The following is a 23,579-nucleotide window of genomic DNA, read 5'->3' as shown; positions in this document are numbered from 1 at the left end:
ACATGGCAGATCTGAGAACCAATTAGAATACCGGACAACCACAACTTCTCGTGCGCCGTTCTTTTATATGAACGATTAACAACTAGGCTATAATAACAAATCAAAAAACACATTTGATAAAGGGTGTTTTTATTTAAGGGAAAATAACATTCAGGTACGCATTCTATTTTACAAGATTTACACAGTTCCCCATATACAATACGACCATATCGACCAGGCCCAAATTAAAATTTAACCAGATCAAGATAGGCCAACGCAAAGCATAGGATACCAATACATATTGTACATCTGAGTGGAATTCACATAAGAAGTTAAGATAAAAATAATGTTCAAGCATCAAGACATAAATAGAAACAGAAGAAAAAAAGCACAATACTAAAAAGGTTTTGGCAAACACAAATATACACAACAAAGGATTGTCAATGTGCTTTATAGGTAAACATGCTAACTTGGGTCACAAAACAAATCTATTTCTTATGTAGCAAAGACATAAAAAAGACGTTAATTATTCATAGTCCATTCAGTTACATTATGAGGAATTTGTGCAAAATCAGAATAGAGATGATACAGTGTATAACTGAATATATTACTCAGGTTTACTGACATCCTGAAAAGCTAGTTGTTACAATGACAAGAGCTGCTGCAGTGGTGTGAAACAAATCAGAACCAAATCTATCTAAACATCTGCTATTTCAAGTGCACCTTTTAAGTATAACTGTATAATCAGGATGTCCATGGCAAAAATACATAGATAATAAGTTACAGTGACTTAAATTAAGTTGTGTGCTTCTATTGGTGTGATGAAACAACTGGCCTGGCAACTACCTGTACTATTTGCATGATGACACAACATACTGTGACGTGACTGCTTTCATGCAATCGCAAACTGCTTGTCCTTCTCTTCCAGCCCGGTTGCCTCCTTGACAACCTCACAGCAATGTCCTCCATTTTGACCCTGCTCACTTCCCATGTTGAGCGATGTTTGTGCTGTGTCGTCAGTGGACTCCTGCCTCAGAGGAGGACAACTGATGTTTTGGCAGAGGAAGGTCTGGCTCTTCTCGCTCTCATCCACGCTGGCAGTGGCAGTGACCACAGAATCGCTAAAGATTGTGTTAGAGAAGACAGAGTTGAAAGTGAACGGGGAGCCGAAAAGTGTTTCTTGAACGGGGGATTTGGGGCGATCTATGGCAACAGCCACCGCTGGGTCTCTGGGGGGTTTGACTGGTGGAATGGGATCAGGCTCACTGTTATTGCTGTCTGGGTCTGGTTGTTGATTCTGATTGGCTGCTTCCTGCTGCTCCTGATCGTTGGTGTCTTCTGAAACCTGGGCAGGCAGTGGGTCAATCTTGGCTGCCACCCTGCAGTCGCTGTTGACACTGGAGCGTCGGGAAGAGCCCTCCGCTGTGGAAATGACACTGCTGGCTCGGGGGAGACTTTTGGGGGACCTGGACCCCCTCAGCCGCCCCTCTTTCCCCACAGGGGTGGAGAAGCAGTTGAGGCAGCCGGACACTGAGGATGACTTACCCTGAACATACAGCACCGTGATCGGGGAACAAGCTGAGGATCGGGTGACCTCAGCTTTGCTAGAGCCCGATTTTAAATTCATCCCATTGTGCCCCTGGGTCAGTCTGAGGGTTCCTCCTGAATCTGATGAGCGGCGAGCGGCTTTGCTGCTCGACCCCCTCCTGATGCTCTTTGTGCCCCTAATGGGCCAGACATCCTGTTTGGGCTCTGGATCTTTCTGTTTGGGTGTGGATTGGAGTTCGACATTCTGAGTGTTGGCGATGGGGATGGTGGAGGCCTCGGCGGAGGCTTTCTCCTTGTGTGTAGTGTTGGTTGGCTGCTGCTGCTGCTGTGTGTGTCGGGGGGTGGAGGTATCACTGGGAGGCTGGTAAGAGGAGGAGGAACGGCGTGATGGCGGCTGCTGGACAGGACTGCTGCCGTTTGACCAGGGCTCGTTGTCCAGGCTCAGGCTGAACTCACCGCTGCTCTCACTCTGGGCCCGACTCTGGATGCCGTTCAACCCCGGAGAACCAACTGTGAGAGAGAGCGAATGTTATCCTAAACAGAAATATCAGTTAACTGCCATTTAATGCTTGCAACAGTATATCCAAACAAAAAATACAATTAAATATAGCTTAACAATCTCTTGCTCATTATCTTGCTCCCCCTTCTGCCATATGAAACAGCTGTATCAACATAGTCTCCTTAATGACCAACAGGGGGCGGCAGAGTCAAGCTCTCCTGACAGTTGATGGCCTCTGTGGTCAGCATGGAGATTAACATGAAATCCAGGCCATGTTTGCGATTTGATGGATTTACTCATAATTCCCAAGCTGGTAATACATCTGTGTGCATGCTGAATCTTCTAAATGAGTATCCAGAGGGCTTTACCATGATGTTGCAGCTCGTCATTGTCCTCAAAACCAGCTGGCACAGCGCTATCGTTGGAATCCTTGTCTGTGGGGCATAAAATGTCAATGGACAAAAAAGGAGAAATCACTGAATGGGTAGAAATGATTGACAGTGTTCTCATTCACACCACGTCATTCTTTTCGACACTACTAGTTTCAGCACTAAAAGCAAGAAGAGCACAGAGTGTTGTCTTTGCTCTACTCTACGCGGTACACCAACAGCTGGCTCATGAAGATGACATCAAACAAAAGAATGGCGTATGAATGCCTCTACCTGTCACCCATAGCCCAGAAATGTCTGGAACAGTGTCGGCAGTGTCGGTAGTGTCGGTATTGTCGGCGGTGTCAGTGGTTGCGGTGGTGTGGAGATGGCCGGATGGTGGAGTGGTGGGATGATGGTGGAGGATGGACAAGATGGAGGAGGTGAGGGATGAGGTCAGTGGGTCCTCACTGTCCTCCTCCACATCAGCCTCTGACCCTTCCAGCTGCTCTGAGCTGCCTACCCACCGGTCCTCCTCGGACTGGGCCGAGGGGTACGCCAAGCTGCTCAGGGCTGGATGGATGGATCGAGGAATGGAAGAAGTGGGAAGTGGATGAGGGAGGGAATAGAGAGGTGTATTGGTCATAGATATAATGTGGTATTATATCTGTGGAGCTGACAACATGGAGATGGAGATGGGTTGTTTCCTCCATAGACCATAATGGTGTACACCACATCATTGTTTTACAAATCTGTGGTTTCCTCTTTGGCTATAGTTGGCTCCTGGTAAGGCAGAGCTCATGCGGCAGTGTCCTCCTGCAATGCAGTATTTCTTTGACCTCTATTGTTCTAATAAAGAGCCCCAGATTGACTTCTAATGCTGCCACTTTGCTAGAAAGTGCCTATGTGTTGCAGATGCTAGTATGTTTATTCACCATATTTATTTAAGTATGATCTGGTGAAATGAGGTAGGTATGGACACATTACTAAAATATTACTTCATTGATTTTACATGTGCAGGGAAGCGTCCTTGCTGGCAGTGATAAATTCTACTTTAAACTAGGGTTACTTTTGCATTATGACAGTGGTAGACAATGAATAAAAAAAAGCATAGGTACTGCTGGTAATAACAAGTTAGGAGTAAAAAAAAAAGGCAAGTGGCTACAGCCATGATGAGGTCAGACACCGGACTACAGTCTTTCTTACACATGGAACGACGGAAGAGGGACTTGACTTTGTCTCTGTCCTTCAGCCTGTTCCTCATACGGGGAAAGATTTTCAGTGATGCTATTTAGCAGCAAGTGTGACCACATGGGAGGCAGAGAGAGGTGAGGGAGGGAGGGAGGGAGGGGGATGGATGCAAGGACAGAAAGGGAAGAAAGGCCAGAAAGAAGGAGAAAGGGGAAGAAGGAAGGAAGGAGGGAGGGAGGGAAAGACACGGGAAAGAAGGTAGGCAGGAGGGATGGAAGGAGTGGAGAGAATACGTTAACACACAAGAATGACACAGGGAAGACATATTTAGGACTGTTGAGGGAAGTGTTCACACACATCATGCATCAGGGACACTGACATTTTAGACATGACACATATAGCATATGTCTGCTTTTGAAAGCATTGTATGCAACGCAATACCCACATATTTCTGGAAACATTTTGGAGACACCCGCCATCACATAGAGACATGATAAGTGTCAAATAAGACCTCATTCCTCATGCTTCAGTGTTTGTGAAATACTGACTTTACAAATTTGCTTACAGAATAGTGAAGTTGTCTCCAGCAGTCATGCATATCTCCAGTTTTTGTGTACATTTTATAAAGTGATGCATGGACTTTTGTTGCATATTAAAACACTGACATCCCTGCCCAGGACACACTGTGTAAAAGTTGTGTAAGATGGCAATTACCACACAGAGAAGCCCACATTCACACAGTGCAAAAAAACAGTTTTATCTTTAAAAATATTTATTTAACCATATTGGTCTCCTTTGAGATCTTTTGAAATTCTGAGGTGTGGGGTATATTTTTATAAAATCTGGGGGAGAAAACTGCACTGCAAGGCCATTGAGTGTAGACAGAGCAGCTGCAGCTATCAGCTGACCCATCTCTCCCTTTCCAGTGGCTGTGGGCTGAGGGAGGGTCCCGCCCGAACACGCTCCTCCAAGATCTTTCTGCTCTGCCTCTGACTCTGGCGGCGGTGGTCTTGGTGGGAGGAGGGGCCTAGCTGTTACTTCCTGGTCTTCGGTCGGTACGGCGGACTGCCTTTGGTGAACCGGAGAGCCGGTTTCTGCCAGGCCAATGTAAGATGGTTTGGTGAGGTCAAGGAGGTCATACTCACGGCTGTTACGCCGGGGAGAGAGGGCATCAGCTGCCGAGGTGGAGGCCGAGCCTCCGGAGCCATCTGAGCCGATGAAGGATCTGTTGTCGTGACAGGAGAGGTGCGGCCCCAAAATGCCCTCACAGGAGCCCGCGTGTGTGGGTGTCAGGGACTGCAGGGAGCGCTCGGACACATGCTCACGGCTACTAGATTTCATCAACTTCTTCAGTTTCAGAGTGATCCAGTTCCCACGTCTGGGGAAGGGTAGACATAAAAAAAGAGGAATGGGAAATCATAACAGAGTGAGAGACTAATTACAAGAGGCTAATAGGTACGTATGATCTGACAGGACAGAGAGACATCGATAGAGAGAGAAAGGGAGAGAGAGAGAGAGAGAGAGAGAGAGAGAGAGAGCAACATTATCTACTAACCAAATAGCACCTACTGATCAAAATGTATCAACTACCAGATGAGAAATGGAGACTTGTAGATTTAAATGTAGTAGTAGAAGTCTTACTTATCACTATTATAGGCAACTTGCCTGCGAGGAGGTGAGGGGTCGTAGAACTTGTACTGGTCCATGATCTTTTCCTCTAGCTTCTCCTTCTGCCTCCTCAGCTCATTCAGTTTGTCACTGAGCAGAGAAAGACACAGAGAGAAACAGACAGACAGAAAGAGAGAGAGAGACAGAGAGAGAGAAATACAGGGAGCGAGAGTGAGAGAATTACCACTCCACTATGAGGCTTTCTCTGGAGCTATAAGGCATGTGAGGTCAATTGTACTTGTAGGCCTTGTGCTTTATCAGTTGCTGAGTAAATTGTGTGTGAATAAAAATGTATGTTTGCATGCTCAAGTATTAGTATAATAAAGAATGACCCATTGGACCTTGCTTAACTGTCTAAAATTAAGCACCTTGAAAATTAAACACAACTCTTGGTCAGAAAAGAACTACAGTATTCGTATAACATACTGCATCTAGTGCTGCAGACAGCGGGAGATTTATTCAATGCAGGCCAATCTCGACAGTGGCACACACACACAGAGCGCAGGAATTTTAGGTCAGTAAACTTTTTTTTAAAAAGCTGGCTGAGCAGTAATGTCAGACAGCATCAATAATCCATGCCCAGCCTGATCCCACAGCTGTTTTGGGCATGCGTTGGTGAGCATTGTGGTATTTTGGGTGCCCTAAATAGTCTGGTTGTGACGCTTTGTGTTTTGGTTCAACGATGCTTCCCACATATTACAAGAGTTTCTACTTTATGTCTTTGGTGCATTGTGTTAAGCGCACTAGCTTTGTGCTGTGTGTTAGAGGTTTATGCTGTGCCTAAAGTTTCAGTGAGCACCAATGTGGTAGATGAATAACAAAATACTGCAACATAAATCAACACATTAGATCAACATTACATTACTTTACATTACATTACATTATCTTATTATGGAATTAATAACTATAGTGCTTGTAGTGCTTGTAGGTCTAAAAAGGTCTAAAAAGATTGTGGTACCATCATTAGTTATACCACCTAAGTCCCTGGATAGCCTGTGTATATCTACACTAGCCTTTCACCACAGCTTAGCAGCACTGGTATGATAATGGTATGTTTGTTAATGTTTGTTTACATGTACTGTCTCTGCTCAACGTGAAACAGATCCTTGCTCTCCATTGTCTGCTCCAGCAAGGTTCGGTTCTGCAGCATCAGGGTCTGGATCTGGCTGAGCAGGTGGCGGTTCTCTTCCTCCAGGTTGCCCTTCAACTGGCTGAGCAGCTAGGGCATCGCACGCACGCACACACGCACACACACACAACTGGAGGTGAATCACCATTTTATTAGCAAAAGACATTCAACATGACTGCCAATGAAAGTCCAAACTCTGCCTATCAATGGCTCTGGAGCATGGATAAATATGTATGTACTGTATGTAATATGCTATGAGCTATGTTTGGTAGCAGATCAGTTGCAAACCTTAACTAGCAAGCCAAGTAGCCTAACTTTACTGTATGAAAAAAAGTTAATTTTGAAACACTGTTCATTGATTACAGGATAAATAAGGGATATTGTAGTTATATACCACAAATACCACATCATAGCCTGCTGCATGTCCATACCTCACACTGGTTGGTGAGCTTTGTGGAGGCGATATCCAGCTGCTGATACTGCTTCCTGAGCTTGGAGAAGTCGGCCTCCAGCCAGGTGTGCTCCAGCTTGGCCTCGTTCATCTGGCTCTTGAGCTGCTTGTGATCAGCTGACAGCTCCTCGTTGTCCTTAAGAAGCTGGCGGTACGTCTGGTTCAGCCTTAACAAAAGATAGACTGTTCATGAGTGTGTATGTGTTACAGTGTGTGTGTGCGTGTGTGTGTGTGCTCGTGCCTCCTCACCAGTCCTTCTCGTCGCGGAGCCTGCCACATTCAGCGGCGGTGGTCCTGTGCTGCTCTTTCTCCAAAGCCATCTTCTCCTGCTCCTCCTTCAGGGCTTTCTCCAGGTCTTCCAGCTTGGTCCGCTGCTGCAACAGACTGTTGTACCTAAATGCATTCAAACAAACACACACATGCAAACATGTAAACATGACCATGAACAGATGCGCACATGCATGCATCTAGTACTACCACATGGGTTGATAGTCCATGGATAATACACAGATTTTAGTGATTTTTAGTGTAGTTTTTACAGCATTCTATGCCTTATACTGATCAACTAGTAGAGGCACTGTAAAATGAATGAGAGAAAAAAATATAAAAAGCCAGTATTCACATTAAAACAAAATGTTCAGGTTTTATTAATTTACTGTATGTTGAAATTATATGAATTATATGAAATTGTATCAGTCTCTCTAAATCTGTCTTGTTATTCAGACCAAGAGAATAGATTACCCACACAAATATACACCAGGTATCTGACAAAATATTCTAAACTCAGCCTCCCTATCTTTGCATCCCCCCACCTGTCCTGCAGTGTGCGGTGCTCCAGCTCCAGTGTGCGGTGGGCGTTCTTCACATAGCCATGCTTGCCCATCAGGGCCTCGTACTCCATGGCCTGCCGTTCATGCAGCGCTGCCAGCCGCTCGTGGTCGCGCAGCAGCTGCTCATGGACGCCGCGCAGCTCCTCCCTCTCCTGCACGATGCTGTCCCGCTCGCTTTCTGCCCCGGACTGCTGCCGCTGCAGCTGGGCATTCTGGGCCAGAAGTGAGGCACTCTGCGAGTTCAGCGTGGATTTCTCCACCTGTGGAAGAAAGTGGTTCAGTTGATTGGACGTTAATGTCGCAGAAATGGTTAAGTAAGACATCGATAATGATTAATCATATTGCAAGTGAATGATACCATGTGAGGATGATTTCATTGTGTAGTGTCTGAATGCATATCTGCACCAGCTGCTTCACTCAATGTAAAGGCCTGACAGACAATCTTAAAGGAATATATCAAGAATCTTTAAGGAAGATATCAAGAATATATGTGAGCCCAGTAGCTGTTGTGTTAAGTCTACTACAGTGTGTAGGGTGTACTTGAGAGCAGTGTGTACTATAGTAGTACCTGAAGGTTAGCATTGTGTGTCTGCAGGGCGGTGTTGTTCTCCTGCAGCGAGGCAGTCTGCCTCTGCAGGGCTAGGATCTGAGCCTGCAGGCTGTCAGACTGGCTCTCCAGCTGCTTCAGCTGGACCTGCACAGCCTGCCGCTCTGCCTCCAATGTTGCATTCTGCACAGGATAGGACAGGACAGGACAGGACAGGAGAGGAGAGGAGAGGAGAGGAGAGGAGAGGAGAGGAGAGGAGAGGAGAGGAGAGGAGAGGAGAGGAGAGGAGAGGAGAGGAGCAAGATCAACATACTGTGCAATATGTTCATATATGTTGATAATTTCTTAATACACTGGCGTTATACATTAAGTTGCTTGTTATGATTACTGTGGAATTCAAGTGGTTGTAGAGCATGGAAGTGTTAACTTTAGGCCCTGTGTGGTCAATCAACATTAAGTCAGCACTTAAAAGGAAAAGCTGTCATGTTACATTTTCATCCCATAGAGGCCATCCTATAGGCCATTCAATAGAGGCCTGCCACTTACATTCCTCTCCACTTCAATGAGGCGGTCCTTGACCTTCAGCAGCTCCTTGGTGGCCTCCTGGCTTTCACGCAGCCATTCTCTCACTGACTTGCCCGTCTCCCTAGGAGGGGTGGAGCTTGATGCTGCCCGCTCCTCCTCCTCCCTCTGCTGCAAGGCCTCATAGTTCAGCTTCACCTGTGTGGGGCCCAGGGGTCAATGGTCAAATAACAGCTTTGACTGGTGTCACATATCAAAAATCAAATGTTTATTTGTTCTATCCAAAAATTCTTTCTTTCAAATACAGCAGATTCAAGCACAATGTCCAAGCTGATCCGCAGTAAACTACAATGTATGGTTTGTAGTTTTCCTTTAAACTGAAACTAATGCGCCTACAAACCTGAAATTAATCATATGACTTACAGTCTTAAGCTCCTGGCGCAGCTGCTGGTTCAAGGAGGAGGATTCCTGCAGACGGGCCTCCAGAGCGGCCATCTTGTCCTCTTTGATCTGGAGGGACCTCTTCAGAGACGACTCCAACTCGGACTCCAGCATCTTGAACCTGCTGCACGGCGGAAGAAGGGTTTTATAGTATACCAACTGTGCCCTACAGCAGTCCTCATTTCATAACACATTTACCTCGGCAGTTACCCGATGGAAAGAACAGAAGGTAGCATTCCAGTTAAACACCTTATTACATCTATGCTCTTAGTTGTGTTGACCAAGCTGTAGCTATATAAGCACCTGTTGTCTGGTGACTCCAGGTCAGCCTGCTGTGTGCTGTCCTGGTTCAGGACCCTCATCTCCAGCTCATGGGCCAGCCTCTCGAGTTCATTGTCCCTCTGCTGGGTCCTCAGCTTCTCATTCACCAGCTCCTACAGATGGATAGTATACTTGGATTATGCTGCATGCGTCATTTTATTCCCTTTTTGATAGGGATGGAGAGTTGACTCCAAAAGAGTCGATTCTCGATTCATGTGTCTGTGTCAGAGAAGACTCAGATGGAACTGCGGTAGCTAACCCTTGTGTTTGGTGGTTGTATGAATTTTCGCAGAGTCTCAGCTGACATGGGGTTGAGTAGATAATGACAGAATTTTCATTTGAGGTGAACTGCTCCTTTATGGTCAGGATATGATTCCAAAAGCATAGGTGAAAAGCTGAAAACAGACAAGTCCAAAGCTTCCACTACATAGAGGCAGGAGTTTCTGTGAGATCATGAGTTTTGCAAACACAGGCTACTCAGAGGCAAATGGCCCATAAGTTCACAGAAGTTTGTTTGACACCCACATTACTACCAACCCACATTTAATTTGTAGGCCCAATTAAACAATTCCTCTATCCTAGAATCAGCAGGCCATTGTTCTTTTGAAAGCCATTGTTCCTACCAGCTGTGCTTGTCATTCACGACAGAGGTAATTATGCTCTCTAATCGTCTGGCTAGATTATCGTCACTGATTGGGGTGATGTGAAACAATTCATTCATCGTTTTCAATTGAATTTTCAGACGAGCTTGCTCACCTAGAAGATTAAATGCTCACTTCCAGTGTGCAATCTCAATTCATTCCATTCCATTAATTCCATTCTTTATATTATATTTCATTAATTTCATAGTAGGTGTTTGTTTATTTATTTTAAAATACATTTTTGTGTCTGGTCAAAGATAAACCTGAGAACCCCTGCAAAACACATGCAACACATGGTGTGTTAGGAGACTGCATGTCAGTGAAGTTTTAGGGTAGGTCAACTAATTATTGATTCAGTAAAAGTAAGCCAAACAGCACTGATCCCCCGACTTCTTCCCCTCACCTCTCTGAGGGTGGCCAGGGTCCGCTGGTCGATAGCAGCTTGCTTGGTCAGTTCCCTGTTGTCCCTCTCAAGGCCTTTGACCCTCTCTGCCGTCTCCCTCAAACTCTCCACCTCCTTTCCTAGAAAGCGCATCTCCCTCTCCAGGCTGGCCATACGGACATTACTGTTGTCCAAGGTGGCCTCCTGGATTTCAGCCTGAGACAGAGAAGAGCAGAATAGTAGTCTTGTTATTCAACCATTAGGAAAAACACTTCTTTGGGTCTTGCAGGCAGTCACTAGTACTCAAGGCCACCAACCTACCTGCTGGCGGAGTCGTCGATTCTCTTTCTCCAGCTGCCTCTTGTCCCTCTCCAGGACTGAGCTCTCCTGCTCAAGGCTCTGCTTCTCCAGTTCCAGCTGCTCCAGGCGGCGTGAGGAGAGACGAAGCTCCTCCAGCGTGGCCTGCAGACTCTGGTTCTCAGCCTCCAGTTCCTGAACCTCCGCTTCCAGGCGCTGGAGCTTTCGGTCTAAAGAGGTAGAAGGAGGAGGAAGAAGTCAACTGATAGTGCGGTGAGTGTGTGAGGGAGTCAGTAAATATTTGACTGCATGACTGAATAATCTACTGATTTGTTGATGCATATTTAAACAATAGAACCTACCAGTGTTGTCAAGGGAAGCCTGTAGGCGTTGGTTCTCTGTGTCCAGCGCCCTGCACTTGGCCTCCAGCCTCTCTGTGTGCTTGCTGGCATAGCAGGAACGGGTTGGCAGACCTGTGATGATGCTGTCACGGTAGGGGCTGCTGGTCTTAGAGGCGGGGGAATGATCACGAGATCCAACAACACAAAAGATCCTATTATGATTGTTCTCTAATACCTCCAGATCAGACATCAGTTCTTTCAAATGATCCCCGTCCTCTAGCTGTCCTTTCTCCTGATCAGTGAGGAGGGTCTCACTCTCGACTCCCTCCACCTCTTCTGCACGGGCTTGCTGATGGCATTTTGAGCCTCCATTGAGTATTTGCTGTGTTACTGTACTGGACAGCAAGGCATTAGTACTATTCTCTAAATCTGAGAAGGAGGTTTGGAGACCCAAGGATTGTTCTGCTGATGAGGTACAGCTATTGGTGCTACAGCCTCCCTGGTAGACACGGTCATGTTCTTGGTGGTTATAGTTGTGTTGTGGGCTGCTGTTGATGCAGATGGTTCTGAGCTCTTCAATGGTCCTCAGGAGGCTTTGGTTCTCTTTCTCCAGCTTCAGCATCCGACTGCGGGTCCTCTCACTCACCTCCTCGCTCAGGGTCTGCTGGCCTGTAGACAAACACACCATGACAATGTACTTCTGTCCAAAGCAGTAAACTTCAGGTGGAACGACTGAGACACTAAATGAAATCAAATGTCATGCTATAAGCAGGTCTTCAATGTTGAATGAGTGTACAAAAGATGGATGAGTAGAGATTATCTTTCAAGTAGATAAATAGATCTAATTGTTGGAGACAATTACCCATCCATCCATCCATGCATACATTGACCATACCCATCTCTTCATTAACCCTACCCATCCCATCCATTAATGTATCCTCCCACCCCTCCACCCCATCAACAGATCTTACCCTGGGAGTTCTCTGTGGTCTTGGAGAGCTGCTCTAACTCCCAGCCCAGGTGTTGGGACTCCTCCATGCTCCTCCTCTGGGCCAGACACAGAGCCAGGTTCTCCTCCTGCAGCTCCTCTATGCGCCTCCGATCCGCCTCCTTCTCCTATAATGGAGACACAGATGTGGGAGAGAGGATGACTCAGAAATGTATGGATGGGGAGTACTAGCACACGTATGAGCACGTATGAGTCCAAGCCTTTCTCTATTCCTTCTACAATGATTACAAAGTTAGCTAACAGAGTGTTGGGAATGCCTTCAGATAAGTGTCTCCAATTTTTGTTTACATTTTGCAAAGTGACTCCTGTTGCATGCTTGAAATACTATAAATGCATTTCATCCTATTCTTCCTCTACAGATGTCTCACCTGCTCCATGTCATGGACCCGGGCCTTAAGCAGCAGGCTGTGCTTCTCCAGCTGGTGGATTTTATCAGAGCGCGCCCTCCAGCCTGCCACCTGATCCTCCAGTACCTCCTTGGTCTCCTGTAGCACCCGATTATCCTCCTTTAGCTCCTGAGATGCACGAAAACACATTCGAGATTCATATACATATACAGATGATGAGATCCTCAGGACAAAGAGTTGTGAAAAATACAATTTTGTTTTTATGATAGTGATGGATTTTTACTTTCCAGAAGGATAAATAAATCATCCAATAAATCAATTAGAAATTCTTTAGCATCTGATTGTTGCTTCAGAGTAATGATTTCCTAAGTCTCAAGATCTCATGTCTCTAGTGAAAATTTTATAACTCTGCATCCACCTCCACTTTGGCCTTGAAGAACTCCATCTTGTGCAGTTTCTCCCTGTAGCGTCCCACTTCACTCTCCAGTTTGTCTGCCTTGATGGCTCTCTCTCTCAGGGCGTCCAGCTCGTCCCGGTAGGTGCGAGCTGCACGGGCGTCCACCAGCAACTGGGAGTTCTGGTGAAGGTGCAGACACAGTAAAGGTTTGTAGCTGAAATCAAAGTACATGTAGGTCCGCACAACATTCTCGCTCAACCAGTTTTTGGTCCAGTTGGTCTTCGACAAGAGTCTCTAAATGTTACAATGTTTGAAAGCTGATGCAGACTGGTGTAAACAAAGCTGAACTTGTGTTTTTTTCCCACTATGAGATTATGTGATGTCTTAACAAGCTATTTAAAGGGTATTATGTCTACTGTCTCAAACACACCTGACCAGTCAATCGGTCAAAACCAAAATAAGAATGTTATGCAGACCCATTTTTCACAAGTTGGTCCTTCCAGCACCATTAGAAGACCTGGATATGCACATCACTATATCTATTCTAGTTTATCCAAGGTTTGAAGCAAAACCTGTGTGTGCCTGTGTGTGATAAAAAGTACAATGAAGTAAAGTAGACAACGTTCATTTTTACAACATCTAACCATGCTAACTGGTGCAGCCCAAGTCACAAGGCTAAAACATACATGCTACATAGAATGCAATGTGAGATCTCATGTTGACACAAATCCATAGGAGCTTTAGTTGTATCTCTGAGTACAGCGGTTTAAATAGTGTGCATTAATCTGTATAATCTGATGCAGAGCGGTGACAGCGGTCAGGAGGTTACTGTGTGTCACTGTTAGAGGGAGCTGGACTTTATTTCATTCTTCTCTATTCTAATCAATTCTAACCTCCTGCTGGAGCCTCTTCAGCTCCGACTCCATGTTCTCCAGCTCATGTCTGCAGTCCAGCATCTGCTCACTCTTCTCCTCTCTGGTGGGGGTTGGGTGGGCGGTACAGAAAGAGAAGCGGGCTGGTGGGTTAGAATGGACTGTGCAGTACTTTTCTATACATTTACATACTACGCATGACCAAATGCACGTGTGTGAACACATATACACACACATACAGCAAATTGAAGACGATAGGGAGGTCCACATTGTTGCCATTACTACAAACATGCACCCACACACAGTCACACACACACACACACACTCACACACACACCTGAATGCAGCATGAAACCTCTCCTCAACAGCCTGATAGCCTATTTTCGACAAACCCATGCATGACCTCATCTTTCAGTCCCCAGAGGGCACAAGCTTCTTTTTCATAGATGTTGTTTCTTCATATTGTAAATCTATCACTTTGAAGAAGGTGCTGTTGCATTTAACTATTCAAGGCCAGGGCCATTCAAAAGTGCACAGTCACGCCATATTTGATGGCTTTATGTGATGATATTGTGGTTGCTCAGAGGCAAGAGTCAGCAAATCCCAACAGCCGAGCGAGAGAGAACAGTAGAGCAGAGGAGACTGGGATGGAAAGCAGAGATGGCAATTGAGGTCTTGATCAGATCAGGGTTAGTGTGTGTGCGAGAGTGTGCCTGCATTTATGTCTATGTGTGAGCGAATGCGCATGCGGCATGCGTAGAAACGCAAAGCCAATGTGGGTCAGTGGCAGAGCACGACCATAGAACTTGCCAAGGCAGGCAGCAATGTGGGCCAAACTCCCCCTGGGCATCTCTTATCCTGTAGTATCAGGCTTCATCTCTCTTTCTCCCTCTCCCTCTCCCTCTCTCTCTCTCTCTCCCTCTCTCTCTCTCCTCTTCTCCCTACTGGCAATTCCCCAGAGAAGCTATCTCAGCTTCCTCACCAACACCCACCCTGCAGAGAAATTCATTCCATAATAAAAGAACATTTAGTGTGGGAATGTGCAACTTCTAGTAGCTAGTTGAGTTACTCTATAAACTTTGACTCCATTTTGGGTATGTGATATATTTTGAACAAGTGGTGACATAGTATTATGCAACACTCAAACTCCAAGGTCCATTAATTCAGGGGCATTAATTCTAATTCTAAACCAACTTGTGATAAGCGAGGGCATCTATTCTCTTAGTGACACAACTAGTACAAATGCTCTGAGTTCTGCACTGTTCCCAGTGAGCGGTCTGAACTGTCCAGTACTCACAGCTCTTGTCTGAGTCGTCTTATCTTGGCCTTGGAGTCGGCCAGCTCCACCGCCAGGTGTTGCTGGGCCCCCACCTGCTGCTGCTGCATGCTGGGACAGTAGCTGGAGGAGTCGGGGCTGGATGGGCTACTGAGCGGGCTAACCACACCCTCTCTTTCCTGCATTAGCTCTGCTATAGTCTGCAGAAAGGAACGGACGAAGGAATATAGCAGGTTACAGGTGACCTTTAAGATACGTCTCAATACCCAATTTACCCTCGACATCTGTAGCCTGGTATCCAGCCCCTATGAATCGCAGTTTTCAGCACTCTTCGAATTTGCATGGCGATTCATAAGTCGCCATGCAAATTCGAAGAGTGCTGAAAACTGCGATTCATAGGGGCTGGATACCAGGCTACGACATCTGTGCACTCAGTAAACCACCATAAAAGCTTGTGGAATGCAACAATACCACTGTGATGTTAAAATTTGTTCACAGGGATTTTTCACTGTGTTGCATCATCCAGTTTGCAGACATGATGTCCTAATCAACTTCTAGCGTAAATCCCGTAAATCATGCCCAGTAAATGACTCAGTAAAGTAAAGGATTCATACAGAGGTTGAAGTTACTGAAGTGACAAAAAATATCCTATTAATTTGATAACAATTTCAAGGACTTATCTAGCCAATTAACAATGACTTAAAAGTTTCCACGACATTCATAGTTACTGATAGTACTACCACTCTACTATGGAGGTGCTCTTAAGCAAGGCACTTAACTCCAGTAGAAAACTGGTTGTACTGGACTGATCAAAGGTGTGAGTGTGTGTAACTGTGTCATTTAGTTTCCCAAAATAAATAAGGGTTTAAAAAACAAGACAACAAATCAAAAAACAAGCAAGCGTGGGTACCTCCAGCTGGGTGTCCCTCTGGTCCAGCAGGCGTCGGAGGTGCAAGGCCATGTTCCTGGCCACTGCCTCCAGCTCATCTGGGTGCAGCACGCTGGCCTCCAGCCACTGCAGGTCCAGCACGTTGTCCTGACTGTGGGTCAGCTGGTACGCACCGAGAGGGACGCAGTCAGGGCAGGACAGGAGAGGACAAATGAAATATGAAGAAACACATAGCGGGACAAAGAGCCTTAGAGACAGCGACATGATTTCACTACTTTCAGATGATTCTAAATAACTGGTACTAGTAACAGGATCAAACTTGTTTGTGGATATCAGTATATCATATGACAATATGAAGAGGGTGAGGTGTGGGTGGTGATAAGAATGACCAATAGTCTTCTTCCTTAAAGCTATATCCTAAAGAATTTACAATAAACTCTCTATTTCTCTCCTATCTCCTAGATATTCCGCTCACAAGACTCACATTTCATTTGACCTTCTCTGCTGGGGGCGATGCTGAACTTATTCTACATGCATCTCCAGATACAGCTGTGAGCAAGGCCACTCACAAACCGATTTATGACAACGCTGTGGCTCTGCGGGGCCCATGTTTCACTGTTTATTATGGTCGCCGCTAGCATGTGATATAAATTATGGATTAACAAGCATAATATCAGATACCTCCTGAATATGTACAGCTATGGCGGCTTTCGTGTCAAAGTCGAGCGTCTGGATCCTCTCGATGTACTCCTCTTTTTTCTCGCACTGAAATTGAAGACGTAAAGAGATTAAGATCTCCAGTAAATTAGCTTGTGCGGTCTGGGCTCCTGGGTTTCTGCGGAGGGGGTGAAAAAGGGGTCATTCTGCACACAAACTTGACACAACAAAGTCCTACTACAGACTAACATACACATAGAAAAACACAAAGAAAGCCACACACACCCGCATAAACTATAAAAACCCCAACTTCAAATGAGTGTATACCTGGACAGCACATCCCAGCAGTAACAGCAGCAGTTTCTTCATTTCCTCCAGACTTTGTTCTGTGGGGAGTAAAAACAAGTTCAGCACCTGAAATAAAACTCTGTGATTAAAAATACTGAGAACTGGTGGGATGGATTTAGGTTGAATAGAGTGCTGGTGGGTGAATTTGGGTCACCACTTGCCAGAGCCGTACCATCAAAAGCTACTGTGTTTATCAGACTGATAGGTGTGCAATTGAATTAAACTGCTTAAGACACATATTTAAAGGGTTTCAATCCAAAACGCTTTAGCCTCATGCAAGCGATCATGTTATTATATGCTAATGATGGATGTCTCATTTTAGAATGAAACTCATCAATTTCTTTTAGGTGGTTTCTAACACTTCACACTACAGTAAGCAGCATATTTCCCTGGTCTACACTAAGTCCATATTAAAACATACCCCAACATTAGACTATTTAGGTAACCTATGGAAAATCAATGCTGCACATATTTTAACCAGACTTTCAACCACACACTGACTTAGCAGTTCAGACAGTTTTAATCTAGATAGAATGCATTGATCATTTAGAGGAGAATGAAACAATACTCTCTGTCTGAGCTTCCTTTAAAAAAACACATACCACAGTACGGAGTCTTGCCAAGCAGCAACACGTTGGGCAAGGGAATCATAATCAACTGTCTCAGATTATCCTGCACAAAAAGAAGCGAAAAAGAGGGGGATGAGAGAGAGACAGGCAGAGAAAAAGGCAGATAAGCACATTTCAGCCAACCGAGACGAGGACAGAATAAAGACACTTGTTGGGGTGTAGCCAAAGGTATCTGAATGGAGGGTATGTGTGTATGTATAGCACATAGCAGCCGCTTAAATAAATGTAGAAACACAGCCAACGAATGGATAGTGACCTGAATGGCTAAATGACAGAGGCAGTTTCCCTGGTGCAGTGGTGAAATCCCCCAAAACCGTGGCCACCCAACTCTCTTTCAGACTGTATGTGGTGTGTGTGTGTGTGTGTGTGTGTGTGTGTGTGTGTGTGTGTGCGTGCATGTGTGTACAGTGTGTGTGTGTGTGTATGCACCGCAAGTGCACATGTGTGTGTAGGGTAATAATGATTGTTAATAGTTTCTCATGAGAAACAGAGACCCTCTTATGTTCAGGAAACTCTTACTAATTCCCAAGTGAGAAAAAAGCTGCAGTCGACGAGGGTCATTTGGCTTTTGATGCAATAAAGCCTGCCGGCACCAACAGTCACATTTTCCAGTGACTGCCACCCTATTACCATTAGGCAACATTCAACTGACTGGACTGACTCTCCCAGCTTCCCCTGCTTTCCCATCTTACAGCATGTCTGATGATAGAGAGCAGCACTTCTCTAGACCTTTGCGGTATTACAGAGAATTTAGATAAGGAATCTTGTTTTGTGGGTTGGAACAGGATGCAAAATTAGATCTGAAAACTCATTCCAAAACTGATACATACTATAGTAGATTTCAAAAACAACCTCTCAAATGAACTTCTGTCAAACGTGTTAGAGTAAAAGCATACCAGTTGTAGCTATATTATATTATGTCACAGTCAGGTGAAAACTTCTCCGAAACATCAACTTTTCAGGAACTAAGAAAACCAGCCTCGTTTTCAGCCGGAGCAGTGGACCACCATGCATTGTTGAGTTTATCCACTGAGTTTCGAATGGGTTTCATAAGACCAAGGGTGGTACAATTTTCTCAACCCACGGAGGAGCATGCAACCCTGACATTACAACATGAAAATCATCAATATTGGAGTTACAAGGTTTTCACATGACAATAGTGATTTGTAAGATACAATGGATAACCTACTTTTTTTTGCAACAGACACACTTAAGAATCCTATTAGTCTATTCAAGAAAGAGCTGCATTAGTCATCATTTGCCACCAGTCTGAAGTGAATTAATTACCAGATTTTGCTTGTTTCTTCATTTTTTTTGCAGAGCAAGATTTAGGCATGATTCAATTCTATCTCCTTTCCTCCCTATAAAGTCGTCGGGTGGGAAACCCAGTTAACTGAGGTTAGAGTGAACTGTCTGTCACCACAAGTGAGAACCAGACTAAAGGAACTGTTCTGTGACCTAATTTTGTTGTGTTAACTTAGAGTAACTACAACAGAAACTAATGATAAGTCCAAATCATAAAGATATGGCGTTTATCTATGGTAACATAAATGATAAAAAGGCATCACTCCATCACTGCACTATTCTGCAGACCTTGATTCTCCTCAGTCAAATTACTTTTCTCCTGATCTTAATACATGTAGCGACTGCAGGAAGAAAGCTTAGCTCAAATTGTACTTAATTACTAAAACAGCTCAGCACAGAAAGAAAAACCCAGGTCCAACAGCAGCGCGCTCTGCCCGAGAATCTCGTGACTTCAAATGGGTCATGCTAAAGCTCTGGCCGATGTGGGTCTGACTGCAGCTTTACTGTGGCTAGCTGCTGGTGGCTAACCTAGCTCCTGTGCTGATTGCACAGATGTTTACATGGCTGATATTTAGGGCATGCGTCTTAAGAAGAGCCAGATGTGCTACCGACCACACTGTGTGTTTGTGTGTGTATGTGTGTATCTGTGTGCCTATGCATGTTCCAAGTCAAATGTTCCGGTATCATAATCTGATGTAGAGAGAGAGAGAGACAGAATAAAATCCCATAGTTTGGATGAATATTTTATGGTGGGGAAACTGAGGGAGGGAACATGTGTAACTCACCAGATAAAAAGTCTTGATTTGACGGACAAGGAGGCTCAGATTCTGGACCCTCTGACTTGCATCACTTTTCACCTTGTTGACACCCTGCAGTGTAGCTGAGGGATTTCTTGAGATAGAAAATACCATAAAGTGATATTTCTACTGTTCTCAAACAAACAAATGGCTGTCAAGGGAATGGGGTAGGAGGAGGTTATACAACTGCAACCTGTTAAAAAGTCTTGGCTTGAGGATCCCCATGAAAACATCTATGAGGTTTCTATTCATTTCTAACTTTAGCCTGTGTGACATCATTCCTCTGGGACACCAACTGGACTGTGTGTTCACAGCCAAATGGGGGTAGCATCAGACTTTCCACCCAAATAACCAGGAAAACCCCATCTGAATTCACAGGCTGTTGGTTAGGACCTAGTATAATCTGGGGTAGAATTGTATGCCAGATTGTGAATGTCACATAGTTGAAATTTTTATGTAAATCATCCATGGGCCTCTGTGCAGTAATGTAGGCTAACTCAGTGCCAAACCCACTGAGTTAAAAAAAAATCTCTAACCCTGAACCTAGATCAGTCAACTAATCTACTGTTGACATGTTTCTCATTCATTCTGGCCAGCGATGTGAGCTATCTCTTCAGCAGAGAGAGAGAGACAGAGAGAGAAAGTGACAGAGAGAGAGAGAGATAGAGAGATATAGAGACACAGAGAGAGAGAGAGAGAGAGAGAGATGCTGCACTAGCTGTCCTGTGCTGCATCAGTTTGTCAGCCTCTCTCCGTCTCTGTGCCATGTCTGTGCCTCTGTTTGTCCTGTCCCTCCACCTCCCTACCATCTGTGTCCCACTGCCACTAAACACCAGCAACAAGGCCCTAATCCCAGAGGGTCTCCCAATCCAGGAGATTATCCCCCCTCCCCTACCCTCCCCACCCCTCTCGTCTCCTCTCCTCGCGGCACAGCATTGTTTTTTCCGTTCAGAGCTGGTTATTGTGACTCTGGGGGATAAGAGGGATGAATGGATACTGTAGACTTGGGATGGCCAGACAGCATTATCCTCAAAAGCATCGGATCATCAGTTATCTTTTTTTTTCTCTTTTACAACTCAGATAAAGTCAACACAGTTATGATGATATCTTTAGCCATGTAACTACATTTTAAAATCAGCACCCTCCTCCTGGATATCAGCCTGCAGTCAGTGTCCTGCCCCTTAACAGCTCCCAGCAGCCTTTGTCATATTGCAAACTACCAGAAGACCAGTGTTAGTGTTTGTTAGGGGTGATGATAATTCCCTTGGAACATAAGGCAGCCAAATCATAATCTCTTAAGTAGTGTCTTGAAGACTTCTATGATGTCTGTCATGGCTTGGCAGCTCCAGACAGGACGACTATACCCTGGACCAGTTCTCCTCTCTTTCTTTATCTTTACCCTAAATTGATGCCCATCAAAGTAGGCTGTCTAGCTGAACAGGTCTGTGCAGCATACACCCACGCTAACTCGAACCTTTTGGGGAAAAACACTAACCTGGAACTCATGAGGAAGTTGCATTTAAGGACTACTGCAGACTACAAAGATCCCCTTTATAAGTGCAGAGTGACAAAGCCTGTACTGTTGTTAGGCTGGCATACTGTTGGATAAGAATCTCAGCGAAGGCTTGATACTGTATCAGTATCAGCTACATGGTGTAAAAGAACACTTCACTCTCGAAAAAACACTGAAGATCATTTTTAGGATTACTCCTCTTGACCCAACAGAGTTCACACAACATGCAGTATCACTGAAATTTAAGCACAACAAATAATCTAGGACAACTAAATCACCCTAGCTTTGATAATAGAGAATTGCATTGCAACATGGAGTATTTTATGGATTATTTTATGGATGGTTGCTTACTAAGTACCTCAGTGACTGATCATAACTTAATGACAGATCCTATAGTAGGTCTATAGTGGCCTGCAGTCAGTATCACAAAGGTGGGCCAGGATATAGGCTGCTAGTCTGAATATCCCTCTGGACACTGCTAATACACTGGGAAATGGGTATGACACGGTAAGAAATGTGCCAGATGAAATGCAGAATATAGTTTAGCCATAACTTACATTTGGGTCATAATCTCATTCAAAAAGACTCCATCCAGTAATTCCGAAAAGTCCAATTGCATGCCTCCATCATTTGGCACAAATGTCTTCACCTAAATAAAGAGATTAACACGATGAGTGGTGAAATTAAGAGGCTACCGCCACTGAGGTTAACACAATCAATCCCGCTGCATTCCTTACCCAAGTGACGAGCGGGCTCTGCATAAATTGATCCAGATAGGGCAGAAAAACTCCACTCTCCATCGTTATCAGTGTTGTGATCGATTATCCTCAGCAAAACATCCCAGCTCGTTCAATCAGAAGACACTGACTGTGATGAACACGGCCCATTACATTCCCCCTCGTGAATAAACCAGTCTCGCAGGAGAAGTGCAGCATTTAGGTCGGCAGGGATCCCATCCTATCCATCCCATTTAAAACTAGTTCAGGATTTCCTCTTGCAACTGCAGCGGCACTGCGTTAACGTCAGATTGTCGGTGTCTTCAACACAAACTTCACTCGCCGCTTCATATGATTTGAATTGGGCAGTTTAACTGTCGCTAAGTCGATGTTCAAAAACAATTCCATCCGCATTTTACCCGCAACACCACGCACACATCCTTGGTCCTCTGCTGCAAAGGCATCTGTCGCCAATCCCCCCTCCTCCGCCCCCACCCTCCCCGTGAGATAGAGAGAGAGAGAGAGAGAGAGAGCGAGAGAGAGAGAGAGAGAGAGAGACACACACACACACACACACACACACGCACACGTAGGCCTACGTTACAAAAAAAAGTCAAAAAGCGACAATGTATCCAAATATATTACTTTCAAACAAAGTGTCAGTTTCGACGCCATGAATTGAAACCCATCACGCTCCCTCTGCTTTGATCCAGAGGTCACTTCAGATCCACTGCAGCAGGAGCAGCAGCAACAAAAAAGTGCTAATAGAGCGGTCTGAAATATCTTTGCCTTTAATCTGTTACCATGACAACGGCACCCCCACCCCTCCCCGTCAGCAGCGGTCCCTCTTTCACGCCACAACAAAAGCAACACTGGTGACACACACCCACTTCACTATTAGCCAGTGAGGATGAAATGTTGTCAGTCAAGGGTGGAAAAACTTAGAGTTGAGTCTTTTTTTAGAAGCCATGACGAAAATAGAAAATCATTCGATTAATAAACTTGCGGACAAAGGCAACTTTTAGTTAGGCTAACTAAGAAAATTAGGCCTATTATTCAGATTCTAATGATGTAACTAGTCGTTTTTAAACTGTAAACTTCAATCTGAGATTTTCATCAGACAAATGATACAAAACATTTTTTTTTTAATGTTTTTTTTTAAATTTTGTATCTTATTCTCATACCGCTTGCATACCACTTTCTACATGTCAAATACCACTTCGATGAATGCTATGATTTTAAAAGGCTGTTCCACAAATATAAAGTTGGTAAAATTTAATTTAGGTGCGTTTATTTTATTACATCCCTGACAGATATCCATCAATGTGCTGCAGGATTTGTCTCTAAGCTCATCTCCAACCTGCTTGACAAAGGTTGTGTGGTACTACAGTACCACCCTGTGTTAAAGATGAGAACCAACTCTGTTCCAATGATGTTAGGTGCAATGCATGTCTTACTACCAATAAAGACTCTTACATCACATCTGTTATTCAGATCAATAATCATCATCCACATAATAAAGTCCAGTTACTTTTCTTGCAAATTGAATTTACTTAAATACTGTTCTTCACTCAAGTATAACATAATGTTAATAAAAAAAAAAAGTTAAATAATGTTAGGTTTGAGTCTGTTTAATTTTAAGTGAATCAATTAAACATTGCCATAATAT

General features: G+C 44.6%; 1 protein-coding gene across 1 annotated transcript; it reads right to left on the bottom strand.

Moving 5' to 3' along the window:
* Positions 1–871: 871 nt before the first annotated feature.
* On the bottom strand, positions 872–21,994 carry LOC139664897 (girdin-like). Its single transcript, XM_071543887.1, has 30 exons — positions 21,932–21,994; positions 21,752–21,843; positions 19,670–19,775; positions 17,553–17,622; positions 16,930–16,988; positions 16,627–16,710; positions 15,967–16,107; positions 15,078–15,256; positions 13,802–13,883; positions 12,930–13,088; positions 12,533–12,679; positions 12,127–12,271; positions 11,552–11,824; positions 11,177–11,521; positions 10,839–11,044; positions 10,539–10,733; positions 9,477–9,607; positions 9,156–9,294; positions 8,757–8,930; positions 8,232–8,393; positions 7,646–7,923; positions 7,083–7,226; positions 6,814–7,000; positions 6,327–6,472; positions 5,251–5,343; positions 4,731–4,963; positions 3,601–3,681; positions 2,689–2,967; positions 2,395–2,460; positions 872–2,037 (listed from the first exon to the last, which is right to left on the bottom strand). Exons 1-30 carry the CDS (start codon positions 21,992–21,994, stop codon positions 872–874), a joined length of 5,625 nt encoding a protein of 1,874 aa, XP_071399988.1.
* Between the last annotated feature and the right edge of the window lie 1,585 nt (positions 21,995–23,579).

This window comes from Centroberyx affinis, unplaced genomic scaffold (assembly GCF_046629955.1).
Source record: "Centroberyx affinis isolate AG114_WGS23_722 - 3 ecotype Tasmania unplaced genomic scaffold, CSIRO-AGI_Caff_v1 ptg004399l_1, whole genome shotgun sequence".
In the NCBI taxonomy this organism is placed as follows: Eukaryota; Metazoa; Chordata; class Actinopteri; order Beryciformes; family Berycidae; genus Centroberyx; species Centroberyx affinis.
This window is presented reverse-complemented; position numbering and strand designations above follow the sequence as displayed.

Excerpts from the sequence above, each read along its gene's own strand:
- LOC139664897 (XM_071543887.1), bottom strand. The coding sequence starts at position 21,994 with ATGGAGAGTGGAGTTTTTCTGCCCTATCTGGATCAATTTATGCAGAGC. Across the intron at positions 16,989-17,552 it reads TGGCAAGACTCCGTACTGTG|AACAAAGTCTGGAGGAAATG; the intron begins GTATGTGTTTTT and ends TACTCCCCACAG. Across the intron at positions 16,711-16,929 it reads TGCTGGGATGTGCTGTCCAG|TGCGAGAAAAAAGAGGAGTA; the intron begins GTATACACTCAT and ends CTTCAATTTCAG.